This window comes from Eptatretus burgeri, chromosome 17, assembly GCF_056783735.1.
Source record: "Eptatretus burgeri isolate ZD-2024b chromosome 17, Ebu_testis_v1, whole genome shotgun sequence".
Taxonomy (NCBI): domain Eukaryota; kingdom Metazoa; phylum Chordata; class Myxini; order Myxiniformes; family Myxinidae; genus Eptatretus; species Eptatretus burgeri.
The window spans coordinates 37,888,156-37,909,958 of NC_140977.1; the positions used below are offsets into that span (position 1 = coordinate 37,888,156).

General features: G+C 46.3%; 1 protein-coding gene across 4 annotated transcripts; it reads right to left on the bottom strand.

Moving 5' to 3' along the window:
- Positions 1-5,048: 5,048 nt before the first annotated feature.
- Positions 5,049-18,882, bottom strand: LOC147009795 (uncharacterized). Of its 4 annotated transcripts, none has more exons than XM_085863382.1 (3): positions 18,812-18,882; positions 18,288-18,372; positions 5,049-6,950 (listed from the first exon to the last, which is right to left on the bottom strand). In XM_085863382.1, exons 2-3 carry the CDS (start codon positions 18,361-18,363, stop codon positions 5,350-5,352), a joined length of 1,677 nt encoding a protein of 558 aa, XP_085719508.1. In that variant the 5' UTR covers positions 18,364-18,372; positions 18,812-18,882; the 3' UTR covers positions 5,049-5,349. The 4 variants fall into 4 exon arrangements, with proteins under 4 accessions (XP_085719508.1, XP_085719511.1, XP_085719509.1 ...); XM_085863385.1 differs by lacking the exon at positions 18,812-18,882 and adding an exon at positions 18,754-18,795; XM_085863383.1 differs by lacking the exon at positions 18,812-18,882 and adding an exon at positions 18,572-18,747.
- Positions 18,883-21,803: the final 2,921 nt, after the last annotated feature.

Below are 21,803 nucleotides of genomic sequence, written 5' to 3' on the forward strand. Positions count from 1 at the left end.
GGTACACGTGCAGCTGCATGACGTCACGGGCAGGTGTAAAGTGCGCGAGCTGCGAGTTACCGCGCTGGTGATGCGCATGAAAAAAAAAAAAAACAACCCTCACTTTCGGGTGCACAGGATTCCTGGGCAAGGGGTGGAAGACCCCCTTGACCTGGGCACAGGATGGAAACTAGTTAGGGGGAAGGGTTAGCTTAGTTAGACCGACTTCATGGGGCAGGGGTAAGTCCTCATGGAGTCCGTGGAATGGATAAGTTAGAGGGATTGTAGCCAGATTTAGGTTGGGAAATAAAATGATTTTTTGAGTTAGGAGACAGTGACAGACTTGTGGATGTGTAGCGGGGACGTAGCTTAGCTACGTAGTGTTAAAAGGAACGTGCTGTAGTTTAAGGGACGACGTGGGAGCACGAGTTAGTTAGGAGGATGGCAGAGTTCAGCGGTGTGTGTGTTGAAGAGTTGTGGGTTGTGAGGTGAGTACGTGTGCTTGTTGAGTGAGTGAGGCCAGCGGTTCTGTGTGAGTGGAGCGAATGGGGAATGCATGGTGCGATGAGTGATTGGGGGGAGGAGTGACTCCCGCCCAAGGGACCCCGGGGTCAGTATAAAGTGAGTTAGGGGGTTAGTCAAATTGAAAAATGGAGGTCGTTTTGTTGTTGGTGGGAGTGTAGGCTCGAAACCCGTTTGGAGGGGTGCAGGAGCCCTGTTGACGGGCTGGGAGCGTGGCTGCGAAAAGTGAGTATCGCTGAGTGGGTACCCCGGGCACCAGGCTAGTCGGCCGTCGTAGGCCAAGGGCCCATGGGGGGCCGGGATAGCGTAGTGGGCACGGGTGCGCCTGCTTGGTGCGGGGGCCCGGGGCGCCATTAGCCGCGTGGGCAGTGTTGTGGGCATGGGTGACCCTCGGAAAGGGGCCCGGGAAGCCAGCCTGCCACGTGTGCGTTTCAGGGGAGGTGCCATGGGGGGCACTCCCCGGTGTTTAGGGAGCTGGTAGGCTCGGAGGCAGTGTAGTGCCCGGGGGTGCCATAGCGGGAGATTCGGCAGAGGGTCGTGCCTGCCAAAGGGAGCCACGTGTCCCAGCCATGAGACCGTGTGAGGGCACGGAGAGAAAATTGGGGGGCGAGGCCCGAAATTGTAAGGACACCAACACAGGCGACGGGAATCTGGGTTTATAGAACCAATAGTTTAAGCGAGAGGCGCTTGTTGAAAGCCCCGGGGTAGTTTAACGGTTAAATGGTTAGGGTAGATAGGAAGTGTACCCCTCCGCAACATCCATCCCCTCGCTCTCGTTGTGGGCCGCTGGACCCACTTTGTGTTATCGATCGCTGAAGTCTGGGGAGGCCATCCTGAGGCTTCGTTGGGCCTCGATACAGGACGTTAGCTCTCCCTTATTCCCCTCCGGGAAGGGAACGTAGGGGTTGGGAGTAGGCTAGGTGACAGGATAGGTTAGCCGAACAAGGACGATAAAGGGGGTTAGGGGACGATTTATAGTGGGGAAGTAAAAATAAAAAAAATAATTTGGGGCTAAATTGGGGTTTGGACAAATTAAGGGAGTGGGTATAGACAGTGACAGGCAAAGGCGATAGGTTGGGAGGGAGACCGTAGGGTAGGTCCGAGCCCGCCTTCCGAGTGGCCAGCACCACCGCACTCCCTCCACCAACCTCCACTGAACGGCAAAGGCTGGCCAGCTTCATCTGCTGGCTGCGTTGCTGCAAGGCAAAGGCCGGCCCACTTCATCGGCAGCTGTTGTTTTGCTGCAAGGCCTGTGCTGGCTGGATCGTCTGCAGCTGCTGTGCTTCAAGGCCTGTGCCGGCCAGTTCATCTGCCGGCTGTGTTTGCCTGCAGCGGCCTTCTTCTGCGGGCTGTGTTTGCCTGCTACCTTTGCCATGCCATGCCCACTGCCCCTGTTCACCAGCCCCGTTCAATTTTTGCTTTGCCCCCCCTGTTCATTGCCATGTGCGCCAGGATCAAGGCAACAGTTTGCAAGCTGCGAGAACTGCCCTGTTGGCAGCTACAACACGGAGACTGCATTTGTGCAGCCCATGCACCGTTGTGGTTCACTGCGTTCAGTTCAAACCATTCATCCATCCATCCGTTGTGTTCATTGCGTGTGCCACTTGAGCTGGCACGGAGACTAACGTTTGTGCAGCCCATGCACCGTTGTGGTTCACTGCGTTCAGTTCAAAAGGGAAGGCCTTGGACTGCGTGTGAGCAGCCGGCCACGTTCCCTGTCACCTGCATTGTTTGAGTCAGAGACTGCATGCGAGCAGCCTGGCTCCCTGCTAACTGCTTTCTTTTTGCAGAGTTCATTGATCCTGGGCCATGGTTTAGTGTAAAATTTGTAAGTTAAGGTTAAGATGTACTGTAAATATGAGTGCGCCCCCGGCATGTCTGTCTTAGCGCCGGCAATTTTATTTAAGTCGTCCGTGTGAGTGAGTTTGTTTAGGTAGTTACTCAGCCCTCAGGTTATTTATTTTGGGGACACGAATACCATGAATGTCGCACTCAGGGATCCGTAGGTAAAATGTACTAGGGGAAAACTACACATGATGGCACACGAAAATTTGACGACTCGGGACGAGTCTGTAAAAAGGGGAGGGGGTAGTGTTGTGGTTGACGAAATTCACAAACCACCATTCAGGTTTTGCCAACCACAACGCCGCTTCACAACAACCACCAACCACAACGCCGCTTCACAACAACAACCACCAACCACAACGCCGCTTCACAACAACAACCACCAACCACAACGCCGCTTCACAACAACAACCACCAACCACAACAACTACCAACCACAACGCCGCTTCACAACAACAGCCACGACCTTTACCATCACAACTCGCCACCATCGCATCACCGTCATTCCCACGCCACTTGTGGGCGCCGATGCTGGACTCGTGCGGGGCGCGCACCGAGCAGCGTGTTCAGAGACATCACAGACTTTCCGAAGAAAAACGGATCAAAAACGACTCACGCCCACTTCTGTTCCGTCCTATCGGCGAGCTGGGGCGATTTGGCCCCGCCTCCAGGGTGTTGGAGTGAGGACGCTATATGCAAATTCATGGATCAAAAAGCATTCACGCCCACTTTTCCTCGGTCCAATGGGGAGCCAGTTAGAGAGGTGAAGGGTCGGAGGCAGAGGGTCAAAGGTGAAGGAGCGAAGCCACGGGGCTTATATAAACGGCCGCGCTCGCCAAACAGTTCGCAGTTCGGAGGGGGAAAAGTGGAGAGTGGTGCGTTGGAACGAGTTGTCGGTGGAGCTGGGAAGAAGAGTCAGAGTTCGGAGGGGAGAAGTCAAGAGTGAAGAGTTGGGACGAGCCAAGAGAGGAGACGGAGAGGGCGATTAGACGGAGCTGTGGAGAGGTGGCGGCGGCGAAGGCGGACGAGGGGGTGCTCGCGTCGGTGCCGGGAGCTGCAGAGGGAGAGGCCAGCAACGCGACCGAGGTCGAGGAGGAGACGCTCGTCGCGGGACCCGAGACAGGGTGATATCTGCCATCCCCCGAGCATCAACAACCCCCCTCCTGTTTCCCCCCCGCGCTGAGATAGTGCGACAAGGGGGCCCCTTTCCCACCCCCTACCAGACACTGTCCGCGAGGCCCGCGGAGTTGAGGCGCCACCGCCGCTTTGCGTCTCATCATCAGACGGGTAGGCCCGACACGGTCTCGGCCCCAGGCCCGCCTCATCCTGGAGGGTGGTTCTTTTCTTTTGCTTTGGGTATACGTGTTGTCGGCGCCGTCTGTGAAGTAAAATTGTATAAGTGTTGCCGTGTGCTCGGTAGTCGGATAGCTCTGCATTGTCTTCTTCTTTTATATTTGCTTTTTGTGTAATATTGTGTTTCTTCTCCTTTTACATGTGCTTTTGGTGTAATTGTGTATGTGTGCTTCCCGTTCATCGCGAAATAAATGTGAGCTATGTTGAACTGTTTTCCCGCTTCGCTTCGTCTTTTCTTTCATTGAATCTCCATCTTGCTTCACGTAAAGGGTTGGTCGTGGGTGAAAACGCCCGATAATTAATCGAACCGTCGAGGCCGACGAATAACACCGCTCGGTTATCCCGATAGTACGGAACGGGTCGCTTAAAGTGGCCCGTGTCCGAAGTCGACCTGCGGCGAGGTGCGATCGCCTGGTCTACCCTCCGTGTGGGTACTTCGGTAGGTCGAATTTGGCGAGCAACCCTATCCCACGCGGGGGGCCGATTGGCACGATCGTGGTGAGACCGAAAGGTCCACCCGTGACTGGTTCCCGGCGTTAGTCCGAGAGGGTCACGACTGGATTGTCCGTCCGGTGGGCGACGTGCCGCGATTCGAGTTACGTTGCCGTTCGCACGCCGGCGGGCGCGAATCCGCAACAATATATATATATATATATATATATATATATATATATATATATATATATATATATATATATATATATATATATATATATATATATATATACAGTTTAATTAGGACTTTTAAGATACGTACATGTATCTGTAAATGCTTGTTTATGCAAAAAAGTTGAGAAAGTCTGCAAAAGTGTTTTGTTTTGTTCGCAAATATTTATAGTTATTTAATTGTTATATATATGTTTTCATGTTTCATACGGTAAAACAGTCTTAGGTGAAATTGCCTTTACTTACATGTATTGCAGTTCAATCATGAAAACAATTAATAAAAAAGACTGATTATAGAATTTTGTGCATTCCTTCAATCAGTAAATTGTTGAACACAAGGTATAACACAAGCATCATGTTTCTTTGAAAAAGACAATTTGACCTGGAAAACTCCTGGAATTTCATTCAGTCAGGACTATATGAACCCTGTTTGTATCCCACTGATAGGCAGGATCTGCATCCAGACCTAAACCAAAATCTAATCGGCTTGTTCTTTTCACCTACCCATATCATCCACCAAGTTTTGTCATAATCCGTCCACAACTTTTTCAGATATCGTGCTCACAGCCAAAGAAACGGAATCATCGGGGTCATGAATACATAACCTCGGTCCACCTTCGGTGGCAGAGGAAATAAAGACCTTCCCACTCAATACTATAACTTTATAAAGTCACAAGTAATGATAAATTTCACATGTTTTAATAACACGACACGATTTGATACAGTTGAAGTGAAACTCAAGAGAAATTATTTAAAAACAAGAGAATTACTACATTTAAGAATCATTGAATTTTTCACTTCCAATCCTAACATGAAACAAATCCATATCCGGTGAATTCCCCAGTAATTTCTGTTGAGGCACCACGTCTTGCTTTTGGGGGTGGGGGGGGGGGCTGATTGGCTGTGATAAGCACACAATGACAAATACATTCTGGCCATTCGTTGACAAGAAATTGTTGTTGTAACTGAAAACCTTCACACATACTAGTGCTTTGAATAATGCAAAAGGGCTCCTGAGAATGAAGCTCTAAGGTTCTTGATGCCATCTTGAGATGAATTATTCTCAAGCTCGAGCCAAACACGACTCCCTTGATACAGTTCCAAAACAATTATCTCAGCCGGAACTTCTGTGTTCGAGCCATGGACAACATCACCATCAACACATCGATGGGACAGTGTGTCAGTGTCGTGTTTCAGAGCCATGCAGATTCCTGATGCACCTCCAAAACTGTACACCAGGCGGTGTAAGCCCTGTGCCGGTGCGGTGTAAATTCCAGTAGCAACCTCAAAGTGCCCGCCACCATTATAAAAAACTTCATCGAAAGTGACTCGGTTGTGTGTGGTGGAGTTTGACACATTGGTGCGTGCTGTAAACCCAGGAATCACGCCACGATTATATTTGAAATATTGATTTTCCTGCTTCTGCTTTCTTTGTCTCTTTCTCAGTCTTTTTTGTGTGCTTGTGTCAGAACAGTTGTGTCCAGATGGACTGGTGTGGAGGTTGGAGGTTGAAACCATTTCAGCTTCCAGCTGAGAAGAGTGACGTCTATGAACATATGGGCAAGGTGTTGGGATGCTTGAGAAGATTACAGGGCCTGGTGGTCCAGGGGGACCAGGTGGTCCAGCAGGGCCTGGTATTGGTACACAATAATTTTTGACTTGAGGATCTCCTTTGGATCCAGGCCATCCATGAGGACCTGGTAGCCCAGGTTTGCCAGGTTGTCCACAAAGTCCATTTTGCCCTTGAAGTCCAACTTGTCCCTGATATCCAGGTAAACCTTGATCACCTTTAGAGGAGATCCCATCTAAGCCAATTGTACCTGGAATACCTGGAGGGCCGATATCCCCTTGATTTCCTTTTGGACCAGGCTGGCCACAGAGCCCTGGTACACCAGGCACACCATGTCCACCACGGCAACCTTTGACTCCCTCTTTTCCTTTTTCTCCAGTTGCTCCAATTTTACCCGTTGGTCCTCTGACACCTGGTAGCCCATTGGTACCGGTTAATCCTTTTGCTCCTGGGCATCCTCTATTACCTGGCTTTCCATTATGGCCTTGATTTCCTAAAGGACCTTGCAACCCATGGTTCCCAGGCTCTCCATCGCATCCTTTTTTACCTTGATGTCCAGGTTGTCCCTGATTGCCATTATCTCCTGGGTGTCCAATGTGTCCTTGGCTTCCTTTTATCCCGCACTCTCCCATGAGACCGACCTTTCCTTTTCTACCTAATGGTCCTCGAGGTCCAGGCCTTCCAAGTCCAAAATCACCTTTCTCCCCAGGTGAGCCAGGATCTCCAGGAATTCCCAGAGGACCTTGAAGTCCTGTTTGTCCAATTGGCCCCATACGCCCTGGCGATCCTGGTGGGCCCATTAACCCCATCTCTCCTTTTTCTCCATCAGCACCTGCTATGATAAAATCAGCACTGTGGCACTCATAGTCTCCATTGTCCCCTTTCTCTCCTTTGTAGATCCCAGATGGGCAATCTGCTCTGGTAGCTGAAACACCTGGGAGGCCAGGATAACCTTGAGGTCCAGGAAGACCATGGGGTCCACAGGCAGTGCAGTGATGATATGCACATGGGTCACCTAAAAAGGGAGATAAAGCAATATGGCGATTAATTATTATTATTTTTTTGTATCCATGTTTGAGGCTTGTGGAAGAGTGAGTGCAGAATGGAATGGAACAAAATGGAAAGAGGGAAACAGCAACAGCATAGTAGAAGTGAGAGTGAGGGTGAGCATGAGATCAATGGGGAGGGTGAAAAGGACACATGGAGGTGAACAAGATGAATGAAACACACCAAGAAGAAGAAAGGGAAAGCATGGATGAAACAGAAAAGGAACAAACTAATCCACAACTTACAAATGAAAAGAGGTGAAGGAGAGGGGGAAAATCACAATAACCTGGAAAAGGGGAGTGCTTGGAAATGGGGTAATTTGGGATAGAAGACATGAGTATGGATGGTGGTGACTTGAGGTTGGGGTGAACAGCTGTCTTGAAAACCTGGAGGGCAGAATCGGGACTGAACAGACTGGGGAAGTTGATTCCACAGGTGAGAGAAAAGAAGAACAAATTAGGTGAGCAGTGAGCCTGGATTTTGAGAGTTCACCAAGAAGAGGGTTACCTGCAGACTGTGTGTACCCTGCAGAAACCTGGGAGGGACAGAGTCAAGAGAGGGCAGAGGGTGCAAGACCAAAAAGGAGGCGGTATAATACAGCGAGCCCACCAATCTGTCTGCGATGTTAGAGTAACAGGCCTAGATACTCAAGTTTGTAGTGGTAAATCCCAATCATTTTGAAGGCTTTGTTTTCCACGGCATCAATAAGGGGAAGGGATAAAGCAGGGGCACCAGCCCAAAGGGAAGAGCAGTTCTCCAACAAGCTGTGAATGATTGCTTTGTAGGTTGTCAAAAGTTCAGATTGGCCAAGGAAAGACAATGCACGATGAAGGATGCTGAGCTGTTAGTGTAGAAGCTCTCACCATAACAGCTAAACAGCCCATTGAAACTGGGGTCGACCAGACGTGAAGTGGCTGGCTTTGGAGGCCATCTTGGAAATGTGGTCTGAAAAAAATATCAGTGGCTGGTGGTAAGGCCCAAACGTTTGAGTGACTTAACCTCTTCAAGTGATTTGTTTAGGAAGTAGATGGGAGGGTTTGCTAGATGGTCCTTTCAGAGAAACAGGGTGAGTGTGTGGGATTTGTCGAGTTGAAAGACATATTAAAGTGTTGGACCAGCTCCTGATTCTATCAAGTTCTGCAAAGAGGGCAGAGGCTGCTGTCTGTCTGTCTATCTGAAAGATGAGAAATGATACAGCAGAGGGTGGAATCATCAGCAAAGAGATTGGCAGGATTTTCCAGGAAATCAATAAGATCATTGATGAAAATGAGGAACAAGACTGGGCCAAGACTGCCTTGAGGTACTCACCTTAATGTACTCCAGCCTTAACAGGAAGAGGAGGTGAAAGGATCATATTAAAAATTACACACTGACGATGATTGTAGAGGAAGTCGTTGATCCATGAGAGGAGGTGGCCTTGGATGCCATAAGCAGAAGGATTGGAGATCAAGGTGTGGTGCCAGACTGAACGTTTCAAACGCTCGAGATATGTCCAGAAAGAGCCCTGATGTCATGTCTGAGCATATGGGCTTCCATACATTTTTGGGAGAGTAGAAGCAGCATGTCCAGCGTAAAATTACTGGGTCTGAAACTGAACTGATATCAGGTCATTGGAGAAAAGGAGGATTTGACATTAACTGCAATGATGATTTCAATGATCTTGCTTCTAGATGGAAGCAAGTTGATGGGCCTGTAGATAAGAGGACCTGTTTATGCACTATGTTTGTGTATTGCAGTGATGTTGACTAACTTCCAGGTTAATAGAAGGAAACGAACCCAGAGAGAATGATGGAGTGAGCAAAGCAGAAAGTCATGAGCGCTGATGCCGTTTGGGTTTTCCAGAAACCTTTTCACCTTCGTAAGTGGGAAAGACAGTATTCAGGAGCAGTTGAGTACGCAAGGGTTCGGGAAGTGAAGGGGTGAGGGGTTGGGCACACAAGAGTGGAAGCAAACACAGAATTGAGGCATTTTGTCTTCGCACAAGCAGTCAGCTTTGGTGCTATTTGAAGTGAGGGAAAGGATGGAAGGGGAGCATACTGCAGAGACAGAGAGCTTGAGTGAACTGACAGACTATATGGTGCTGAAGCAGCTCTGAGAAATGTTGACTCTCACAAGCACATGATCGGATGAACCTATTGGAGCAGAAGAGGAACAGAAGACATTTTCATGATCAAAATTCATCATGATCAAGTCCAGAAGGTAGGACGTGCCATTGGGAAAAATCTGAGTAGCAAAGTTCACTGATTGGGTGAGGCCCATGGAGTCACTTTTGCTGCAATGCCATGGCTGTTTGAAGAGGTATCACCACCCAGCCAAATTTCATGGTGACAGTTAAGATCACCGCATATGAGGAAGAAAGAGTTGGGATGGGTGGTCATAAGATGGTCAATATTGGCAGAGAGGGAAATGTAAATAGTTATCCCTGTTAGGCGATACAGCACACAGACAAACAGGAGGTGGTTTCTGAGGGGAAAGCACAGCCAAAGGTACTCCTGGAGGCTAGGAGGGGGAATGGTAGTTCAAGAGCAGTGGGAAATGCAATTCTTGACATAAACTCTAATGCCGCCACTGGAACAGAGTTCACGCCTGTTGAACTAAACAAGACAATATCCAGGGAGAGACACCGAGGAATGTGGGACATCCTGTGGGAGGAAGGATTCTGTTAGGCAGATAATGTCAGGTTTACCAGTAGCAGCTTGGATTGAGAGTTATGTCAAATACATGGAGTTTGAGAAGGGGGAGGAGGTGCTGTCGGTGGGGAGTAGGAAAGAGGAGAGGGAGATTGGGGAGCATGGACAGAGGGAGGTGACAAGATGTGGAATGGGATATGCTTGGGAAGCAAAGAGGATGTGGAGCATGAAGGGAGCAAGGAGGATGTGGGGCATGAAGGAAGCAAGGAGGATGCGGGGCATGAAGGGAGAAAAGAGGATGCGAGGTGTGAAGGAAGCAAGGAGGATGCGGGGCATGAAGTGAGCAAGGAGGATGTGGGGCATGAAGGGAGCAAGGAAGATGTAGGGCATGAAGGGAGCAAGGAGGATGTGGGGCATGAAGTGAGCAAGGAGGATGCAGGGCATGAAGTGAGCAAGGAGGATGCAGGGCATGAAGTGAGCAAGGAGGATGCGGGGCATGAAATGAGCAAGGAGGATGTGGGGCATGAAGTGAGCAAGGAGGATGTGGGGCATGAAGTGAGCAAGGAGGATGTGGGGCATGAAGTGAGCAAGGAGGATGTGGGGCATGAAGTGAGCAAGGAGGATGTGGGGCATGAAGGGAGCTAGGAGGATGTGGGGCATGAAGTGAGCAAGGTGGATGCGGGCATGAAGGAAGCAAAGAGGATGCGGGGTGTGAAGGAAGCAAGGAGGGGCATGGATTTGATGGACACGGAATACGTGACTTTCAAAACGACATAATCCATCCCAGAATGCTTGGTGCTCATGCGCAGAAAGCCCTAGCAACAGTAGTCATTGGGGCAGGGAAGGTACATCGTGAGAGCCAGATAAGGATTGTTACCTAAAATGGCTCACAAAGCTTCTAAAAGAAGCTGAAGTTACTTGAAAAATTAACTGAGAGAAAGCGCTATGCCTCTGCAAAACAAAAGACTTGGAGAAATTTCTTATCAACTCGCCCATAAGGTTGATATCTTGTATCCCCAAAAGCAAAAACTCCCGACGATGTGGGCCCGTGTAAAGCCTGTGGATGGGTTGTGGACCCAAATTCCCGATCATCCTTGCCAGTGAGTGGACTTTGAACCTTGCGGGATTACCTCGTGTGAACATGGCAGGCTTGGTGATTTATTTAATGGATGCCTGCAATTGAAAAGATCATGCCGTCATTGCCAACATTCAATCAGACTTCCCATAAGAAGATGCTGAATCTGGTTTGGGTGCTTCTTAACATTGATGAGAAGGTCATATCTTGGGCTTGTCAATGCACAGGGTAAGTTTAAAATGATTACTATTGATCATGTTTGGGAGTGGGAGCTTTATGGGCTGTGAGTGTCGTTGTGTATGTATATATATATATATATATATATATATATATATATATATATATATATATATATATATATATATATATATATATATATATATATATATATATATATATATATATATATATATATATATATATATACAGTGCTCCCTCACCTATCGCTGTTAATGAGTTCCAGACCCACCCGCGATAGGTGAAAATCCACCAAGTAGAAACCACGTATTTATTTAATTATGTAAATATATTTACACACATTTTAAACGTATTTTAAACCATTATACAGCATCCAGACACTCTTATTAGCCTTCCCCACACACATTTAATCAGTTATTTAAAAAAAAAAATTCGGATGAATAGGCTCGGATGAAGGCGTAGGCGTAGGCGTAGACGTGACCTCTTTTATTGATTTTACGAGGAACATAGTTATGGGGAGTTGCTGGTTCTGCTTCTTCTTCTGGGCTGGCAGGTTTTTATAGACGGACATTAACCCATCAAGCCCATTGCTGAATTGCAATGACCGCATCATCTGTGGGTGCCACTCTTGAATGACCTGTTCGAGCTCCTTACGTCCGGGATACAAAACACCATGCTCTGATTGGCCACCTCCCAACCATCAGCCAATAGCGTGCCGAGTACGATCTCACCTGGGCAGAAGCAGCCGCAGTTGTACTCCGTTTTCCATACGCCAGCGTCTCTGTTTTTAGTACAAGCCCGCTACGCCACGATGTAGTTTTATTTAAATTTCGATTTAATATTCTTTTAATAATATACATATATTTCTATTTTATTTTTTCAAGCCTGGTGTTGGCGCAGTGGTAAGGGCAGTGGCTTGGGACCCAAGAGGTCCTGAGTTCAAGCCCCGTTGGGACACTGAATTAATTAATATATGTATGTATGTATGTATATATATATATATATATATATATATATATATATATATATATATACACACACACATACATATATATATACATACATATACACACACACACACATATACACCAAGTCGAAAACACCAGGGGGTTGACTCAGCCTGCCATCCTTCCGAGGTCGGCGAAATGAGCACCAGTTGTACTGGGCCCGGTGTATGCCCCGGTTAGAATAGGTGTACCATATCCCTGTGTGTCGTAAGAGGCGACCAGGGTTGCGTCAGGAAGGGCATCCGGCGTAAAAACCTATGCCAAATCATTATGCGGACAACAAAACGAATTTCCATACCGGATCGGTCGAGGCCCGGGTTCCCAACGACCGGTACCGGTGGTCAGCAGGGTACCAGTGGAAATTGTGCTGCTGCTGGGCGAAGGAGGAGAAGGAGACGGGGAAGGCGAGTCCGGAGGCAGTGGGAGAGGGGGAAGGGTAGAAGTGTGGAGGTGAGAGTTGGAACTCTGAATGTTGGGACGATGACTGGCAAAGGGCGAGAGTTGGCTGATATGATGGAGAGAAGAAAGGTGGACATACTGTGTGTACAAGAGACCAAGTGGATGGGGAGTAAGGCGAGGAGCATTGGAGGTGGTTTCAAACTGTTCTACCATGGTGTGGATGGGAGGAGAAATGGTGTCGGGATAATCCTGAAGGAAGACCAGTCAAGAGGGTATTGGAGGTGAGGAGGGTGTCTGACCGAGTGATGAGTGTGAAGTTGGAAATTGAAGGGGTGATGATGAATGTCATCAGTGCATATGCCCCACATATGGGGTGTGAGATGGAATATAAAGAAGATTTCTGGAGTGAGTTAGATGAAGTGGTGGAGAGTGTATCCAAGGATGAAAGAGTGGTGATTGGAGCAGATTTCAATGGACATGTTGGGGAAGGGAATAAAGAGGATGAGGAGGTGATGGGGAGGTACGGTCTCAACAAGAGAAACGTGGAAGGGCAAATGGTGTAAGAGTTTGCAAAAAGAATGGAAATGGCAGTGGTAAACACGTATTTCAAGAAGAAGGAGGAACACAGGGTGACATACAAGAGTGGAGGAAAGTGCACACAGGTGGATTACATCTTCAGTAGGAGATGCAACCTGAAAGAGATTAGTGACTGTAAGGTTGTGGCAGGGGAGAGTGCAGCTCGACAGCATCGATTGGTGGTCTGCAGGATGACTTTAGAGGTGAGGTTGAGGAAGAGAGTGAGGGCTGAACCAAGGACCAGATGGTGGAAGCTGAAGGAGGAAGACTGTTGCGTGAAATTTAGGGAGGAGGTGAGACAGGCGTTGGTGGTGAGACAGGCGTTGGTGCAAGGATGGTGGTAAAGATGGGTGGGATGATTGGGCAACGACAGCAGAAGTTGTGAGGGAGATAGCTAGGAAGGTACTTGGTGTGACATCTGGACAGAGGAAGGAAGATAAGGAGACTTGGTGGTGGAATGAGGAAGTACAGGAAAGTATAAGGAAGAAGGGGTTGGCGAAAAAGAAGTGGGATATTCAGAGAGATGAAGAAAGTCGGCAGGAGTACAAGGAGTGGCGTCGAAAAGCAAAAAGAGAGGTGGCAAAGGCCAAGGAAAAGGCATATGACGAGCTGTATGAGAAGTTGGATACAAAAGAAGGGGAAAAGGATTTATACCGATTGGCAATACAGAGGGACCGAGCTGGGAAGGATGTGCTGCAGGTTAGGGTGATAAAGGACGTAAATGGGAATGTGCTGACGAGCGAGGAGAGTGTGTTGAGAAGGTGGATGGAGTACTTTGAGGAGCTGATGAATGAAGAAAATGAGAGAGAGAGAAGGTTGGAAGAGGTGGAGATAGTGAATCTGGAAGTGGGGTGGATCAGTAAGGATGAAGTGAGGACTGCTATGAAAAAGATGAAAAGTGGAAAGGCGGTTGGCCCAGATGGTATACCAGTGGAGGCATGGAAGTGCTTAGGAGAGATGGCAGTGGGGTTGTTAACCAGATTGTTTAATAAAGTCTTGGAAAGTGAGAGGATGCCGGAGGAGTGGAGATTAAGTGTACTGGTTCCGATTTTCAAGAATAAGGGTGATGTGCAGAGCTGTGGAAATTACAGAGGGATAAAGTTGTTAAGCCACACCATGAAGTTGTGGGAAAGAGTAGTGGAAGCTCGGTTGAGAGGAGAGGTGACGATCTGTGAGCAGCAATATGGGTTTATGCCAGGAAAGAGCACCACTGATGCGATGTTTGCTTTGAGAATGTTGATGGAGAAGTATAGGGAAGGCCAGAAAGAGTTACATTGTGTGTTTGTGGATTTAGAGAAAGCTTATGATAGGGTGCCAAGAGAGGAGTTGTGGTATTGTATGAGGAAGTCGGGAGTGGTGGAGAAGTATGTGAGGATCGTGCAGGATATGTATGAGGACAGTGTGACAGCGGTGAGGTGTGCGGTAGGAATGACGGACCGGTTTAAGGTTAAAGTGGGATTGCACCAAGGATCGACTCTGAGCCCTTTCCTGTTTGCAATGGTGATGGACAGGTTGACGGATGAGATCAGACTGGAGTCTCCATGGACCATGATGTTCGCGGATGACATCATTATCTGTAGGAAGAGTAGGGAGCAGGCTGAGGCGAGCCTCGAGTGGTGGAGGTACGCACTGGAGAGAAGGGGAATGTTAGTCAGTAGGAGTAAGACGGAGTACATGTGCGTAAATGAGAGGGAGGGTGGTGGTATGGTGCAGTTGCAAGGAGTTGAGGTGGGGAAGGTGGATGGGTTTAAATACTTGGGATCAACTGTCCAAAGTAACGGAGAGTGTGGGAGAGAAGTGAAAAAGAGAGTGCAGGCAGGATGGAGTGGGTGGAGAAGAGTTGCAGGAGTGATTTGTGACAGAAGGGTAGCTGCAAGAGTGAAGGGGAAAGTATACAAGACGGTAGTGAGACCAGCTATGTTGTATGGTTTGGAGGCGGTGGCGCTAACAAAAAGACAGGAAGCAGAGCTGGAGGTGGCAGAGTTAAAGATGCTGCGATTCTCGTTGAGAGTGACGAGGATGGATAGGATAAGAAATGAGTGTATTAGAGGGACAGCGCAGGTAGGACGGTTTGGAGACAAAGTGAGAGAGGCGAGATTGAGATGGTTTGGAAATGTGCACAGGAGGGAAACGGAGTATATCGGGAGAAGGATGTTGAAGATGGAGCCGCCAGGCAGGAGGAGAAGAGGATGGCCAAAGAAGAGGTTCATGGATGCGGTGAGGGCGGACATGCGGGTGGTTGGAGTGTCAATGGAAGATGTGGAGGATAGAGCAAAATGGAGACAGTTGGTCCGCTGTGGCGACCCCTAACGGGAGCAAGCCGAAAGAGGAAGAAGAAGATATATTTCTATTTTATAATGTTATTTTTAGTATATTTTACTTAAAAATAATTAAAATAATAAAGTTTAATTTTAAATAATTAAAATAAAACCCACCATGTAGTGAAGCCACGAAAAGTGAACCGCGATATAGCGAGGGAGCACTGTATATATATATATATATATATATATATATATATATATATATATATATATATATATATATATATATATATTTACATATTTTTAATGTTTTGTTTGTTTGGATCCGGGGCCACATGATAAATTATATGAGATTTTTGCATCTATTGGTTAAAGGAGAAACGTGTGTGTGTGTGTGTGTGTGTGTGTGTGTGTGTGTGTGTGTGTGTGTGTGTGTGTGTGTGTGTGTGTGTGTGTGTGTGTGTGTGTTATAGTCACTGCTGCTGCTCGATTGTACGAACAGGAAATGATGCAAACTCGACACCTTTCATCCACGGATATTTCCATGAGTCGGATTTATATTTAGGAACAGAACAATTATAGTTAACCATTCTGAAATTGCCACTCTTTCGTTTAAATGCTGAAAATGATGTTAAAAAGATGATTTGAATTGCACATTTTGTGCTAGCAATGTTAGGTTAAAAGTGCCCCGTCTGGCAGAAGCGAATATCTGAAAACGCACACACAGTGCATGAGCAAAAGGCCTCATTAGCATTCATCCATCATTTTGAAAGTACCGTATTGGGGGACGTCCGGCAGAAGTGGGGATGCAGAGCTTGGAGTGGGTGTTGGGAAATCCATGTGTGAATATGACATGGGGGAGGGTGCTGACATTGAGATGAGGGAATTTGTAATCATTGTCCCACACAGTACAAAAAGGGTTGGAAGAGAGAGAGAGAGAAAGAGAGAAAGAGAAAGAGAAAGAGAAAGAGAAAGAGAAAGAGAAAGAGAAAGAGAAAGAGAAAGAGAAAGAGAGAGAGAGATCAGAAATTTGAAGGCAATGATGATTCAAGACACAAAACAACAGACGGCGCTGTATGAACATTATGCTGGATGAGGCACAAGTTTACAAGTTATCCAGCGATGGAGAGATGGGAAGACTGGAAAGCAGACTGGGAGAAAGGACTTAGGAAGTATGTGGGAAGATTGAACATTATGAAATTGCCATTTTAAAAAGTTTAAATTGATGGAGAGAGAGGAGGAAGAAGAAGAATGAATAGAAATTGTTTTTTTTTGTCATTTTAAAATTTCTATGAAACAGAAGGCATAAGGAGGGAATTAAATGAGGGTGGTGTATTATGGGACAGAGGGGAAGGAGACAAATGAGTGGATATGAGAAATGGTTTGAAAAAAAACCCAGAAACATCAACAACAAAAAAATAAACCAATGTCAACCGCAGGGTGACCCATATCTTGCCAAAAGGTGACCACGTGTGACTTCTTTAAGGTCACACTGAGGTGAACAGAGCTGCTATCCACCAGGAGCGACTCCTTGAGGAATATCTGCCTACGAGAGATTCCGATGAGAATCGTTCTACAGAGTAACCATGAAAAATATGTGGTTGCCTCATAACGTCACCAAATGACGTCATAATGTCTCAAGCTTGACATATCTAGAAAGCACTCATCGAGGTGTTCAATTTGAGGTACGACACGATATGGTTCCTAAAACTTGAAAATTTGACCTTGGGGTCAAATATGTTTGATCTCAGGCGCTAACCATGAAGGTCAAGGCCAATCACCACCAAAAACTAACCAGCTGAGCGCCAGACCATGAACTATATTCCCATGAAGTTTGAAGACGATCCGATCAAAATTACTCAAAAAATAAGGGTTTCGTCGACTCCCCTGATTTGCGACAAAGTGACCTTGACCTTTGACCTTCAAAATTGTATGCGCTGAAAGGGACCTCTATAGGCCTCTGATATGCGAAGTTACAAAAATTTCCAATGATAACTGTGCTCTGCAGAATTTTTTATACGTGATTACAGACAAAAAAAAAAAAAAAAAAAAAAAAACATACAAGCTGACTAACATATCCTGCAAAAACTTCGTTTTGGCAAGATAACAAACAAACGAATCGGCTCAAAACTATCCGAGCCTGAGATGCAGGATCGAAATAAATTAAATATGTTGCAAAGTCATTTCCATATACATTGGGTAAACAGACCACGCACAAACCAATAATCCCAGCAGGAATCCATAATCCAGATGACAAAAAAATAATGGACATTCGAGTTGGAACTGACAACTCTTCAAGCTTTTCATCAATTCCCCTCTTTTTGGGGGGGAATGAATTTGTTGAAAAGTTGCTCAAATGTAATCAAAAAGCCATCGTCAGTGCAATTGAATCAAACACAAGTTGGAGCTATCATGCAATTTTGTATTTAAACAATCCTCTGGGGATCCAGGCAGGTTTCAGGCTGAAATTCACTTTTGTTTCTTTCCGTATTTATGAGAAACTAGCACGGGTACCCGACGTTGTTCTAATCTTGTTGGTATTTCGAAGAAATCAATTTTTTTTTCTAATTTTTTTTGTGGGGGCCTAAAACACTTCCCTACATCCATTATTGAATGGGATCGGGGATCATTTCATATTACCTTTCACAGAGCTACAATGGCGTAGGCACTGTGGAGTGCAAAAAAATTCAACTTTTTTTTTTTTTAATTTTCAAAACTTTTTTTTTAACCTAAAACACCCCCTGGCACTTACTGACAAACCACTGAAAGTTTGACGAAGATCCGGTTGGCCATCTCTGAGAAAATTAGCGACAGACAGACACAAAGACACAGACAGACCTCTCTGTTTTAGTGTAGATACTGTATAGGCACTGCTGATATCATAACTTGTCATTATAAAGTACTGTATATACCATTATTAATGGCTATTGGAGTATTGTTTGGTGGTTGGGCAGGAGTAGAAAAAAGTGGGGAAAAAAATTGATTGAACGTAGCAGGTATCCTGATGGCACAAAATATTGATTAAAGAAACACAACGAGCTTTGTGGAATGAGTACTACTGCATATTGTCGTTGAACAGATAAGGAATTCTTCACTTGATCAAGTATGACTTGACTTATTAACACGCAAATCGGAGGGCACGTGGGCTACTGTACCTACTTGTAGGTTCTATAATAAATCCAGAACATAAGGAAGAAGACAGGTACAGCACGACCAGGCTGACAAGCTGGAACATTTCTGGAACCTGATGGAGACATAGAGAGCACGACATTTGATGAAACATATTATTTAATTTAGCAATTTTTTTCAGGGTGCCGGCGATAACTCATCTACTTTTCCCGAAAGACACCTCTTTTTAACGTCCACCGATGCCCATTGCTAGCAGGCGAGTGCTCCGGCTTACCGTCCTTCCGATGGACGGTGCACACACATCGATGGCTCACCGTGCATGTGAAGCACTGGGGTGACGGTTTATAACTGGGTCGAAATTTGAACCTGGATTAGATCAAAGGTGTCTTGCCAGTCCTCAAACGCCCCTCGTAGCTATAACTTCTGGAATCACTGAGATTAGTTTTAGAAGTCGATAATCAAACCACTGCTGGCAAAAAAATAAATGGTTACATACCGAGGAAGAGAGAAGAGAGAAGAGAGAAGAGGGGAGAGAGATATATATATATATATACCTTGTGCTCTGCCTCTCCTGTGAATCTGCACAGTTCTGTGGATTAGATCTTCAGGCAATTCCCACACTGGCATGTGACGTCACAATGATACAGGCTCTGTGTGGGTACAACTTCTTACTGTGATATTTTCCCAACATTTCATAGCCTGTCGTATTTTTTCTTTCTTTGTTTATTCATATATTAATTTTTTTATGATACAAAAGCTATATTTTGGAGGCATGGTTGGTACGAGGGATGGAAGAATGCAGTTAGGTGATTAAGGGCCATTTGTTTATCAAGCAACTTTCAGAGAAATTTCTGGAAAAGGATTGGAGGTGGAGGGAGAGGTGAAAAATTCCACTAAATTTACATACATGATCAATAGATGGCACCTTTATAGTGTCACAAATTGCGATACAATGGTGGAAAGCGTACTCTAGTTTTACACAATGTGTCTGGTTGAAGCAAGAAGTCTGATAAAAATCAACACCTTGTTTACTGCAATAGCATCTCTTATCGGTGTATTGGCGGAGCAGCCGCAGACGAAATAATCCAACAGGAGCATTGAATGCAAGGAATGCATTGTCTTCCACCGAGCTCGTCTGGACTCCGATATGATTTCGTTTTGCTGTTGATAACGCTGGCTCCATCTGCGATGCCTCGTTGGACCATTTCTTTCTCTCTCTCTCTCTCTCTCTCTCTCTCTCTCTCTCTCTCTCTCTCTCTCTCTCTCTCTCTCTCTCTCTCTCTCTCTCTCTCTCTCTCTGTCTCTGTCTCTGTCTCTCTCTCTCTCTATCTCTCTATCTATCTCTCTCTCTATCTCTCTCTCTATCTATCTCTCTATCTATCTCTCTCTCTCTCTCTCTCTCTCTCTCTCTCTCTCTCTCTCTCTCTCTCCTGTATGGATGGGAGTTCTGCTTTAAGCCGAGACGTGGATTTTATGATATTCACGATGTGTTCTTCAGCTCCGACAAATGCAATATCTGCAGATCAAGAAAAAGGTGACATGTACTTTTTTCATTATTGTCATCATCATAAGCCAAAGCCTGGTGTTGGGTTAACAGTTAAGGTGGCTGGCTTAAGATCTTAGGGTCTTGAGTTCGAGCCCCTGTCGATATGTTGAATTAACACCAGATGGGTTGACTTCACGTGTCATCCTTCCAAGGTCAGCAAAATGAGTACGAGCTTATTGGTAACGGGTACTCATCAGATTTAGTGAGGGAGCCTTGTGAGTGGAGGAAGCCAAAGGGCTGACCACGTGCCTCACGGTTGCAGCAGGTTGATCAGTATCTCAAGGATATGGGGATGGGCCAGGAATCTGCTTGGGGATGGCCAGACGAAGGCCCCTGGATTCCTGGCGGAAAGTGGACGCAGCGACGCGCTGCTCTGGGGCATGCTCCCTTTCCTGATCTGACCTGCACTGCATCAGCGGCACAGCCACGCCCACAGAAAATGATGCAGCCAAGCAGCCACAGGCTACATACGGATAAATACAAAAATCATAAGCCTGTTTTGAGACCACTACATGTTTAATATCTTTCCCAACTGATGTTGGGGAGAGGGGGGAGGGGTTGTAGGTATGGGGTGCAGGCATACTTGCCATGTGTGTGTGTTGGCAAGAGAGGATGTTTGAAGATGCTTGTGATGACTCCCCTACTCTTGGTGAAAGTCAGTGTGGGATCTTTAACGTCGACCAATTCGCAATTTTGGCAGAAGTTTCTTCCATCTTAAGGTCCATCCAAAGGATGATGGTTTATAGCTGCGTCAAGATTCAAACCCAGGCTAGACAGTTCAAAGGTGAGTGTGCATACTTCTAAGTTATCCTGCCAGCCCACCACTACTATAATTTTTGGTATGACGAAGTTTTGCACTCAGAAATCTCATGGAGGAGATAAACGATAGGGGGCAGCAGGTGCACACACTGGCAGACGATCAGAGGGGAGCGGGGAGAGGAAGATATCGCACAAGAGTGCATGAGTGTCAGAAAGGCAAGGGGCAGATCGATATATATATATATATATATATATATATATATATATATATATATATATATATATCTCTCTCTCTCTCTCTCTCTCTCTCTCTCTCTCTCTCTCTCTCTCTCTCTCTCTCTCTCTCTCTCTCTCTCTCTCACACACACACACACACACACACACACACACACACACACACACACACACACACACACACACACACACACACACACAGTTGACCTTGGAGGACGTAACTTTTCAGAACACGCTGGCTACCACGGTCACCATATTTGTGACATCACTTTTCTCTCCTCAGTAACTGGCCATTTTAAGGAGAAATCGTCTTACCACCTCGAAGGTTGGGGTTGGGAATGAAGGAGGTGTTCCACAAGAGTTTTGAGAAAAGTGGGGCAGGCTATGGGATATGACATGGAAGGTTTAAGCATGGATTTTCCCGGTCTATATTCTCGGACCCTTTATAGTCAACCACAGCGTTCTCTGAAAGGTGCATGAAGAGTGAATCTCCAAAGGAAGATCGCATATATAATCAAGAAAAAGAGATTGCAGACCCTCGCCACGACTTGTTTTGTGTGGGGTTTGTGTAGTTTTGTGCGGTATATTTTGTACGGCGTTTATGTACTGTACTGATGTGTTACATAATTAATGAGAAAAAACTGGAGCCACCACTTTATAACTGCTGGTAGTTGCATTTGATTTGAATTGAATTAATTTTAATCCAATCCTGAATAAGAATTTAAAAAACGTCAAGGGTCAGGTGTCCGATCAAAGTGGGGTTGCATAAAAGCAGGACGTCTTGGTACCCGGTCTGCCACCAACCTCCGAATGAAAAGGAACCCAACTGCAGGAGGATGTCCGCAGACACAGTTGGGTACTAGATACAGATGGCCTTGGCTCACACGGAGCTCCTCTGGCCTTTGACAGGTTTTGTTCTTCATCCTGCTGGGTGTCTACATCATACACCCTCCTCGCCAAGAAACTTGGTCGGGGAGACGGTGTAGTCGCCGACAACCCGGCCATGG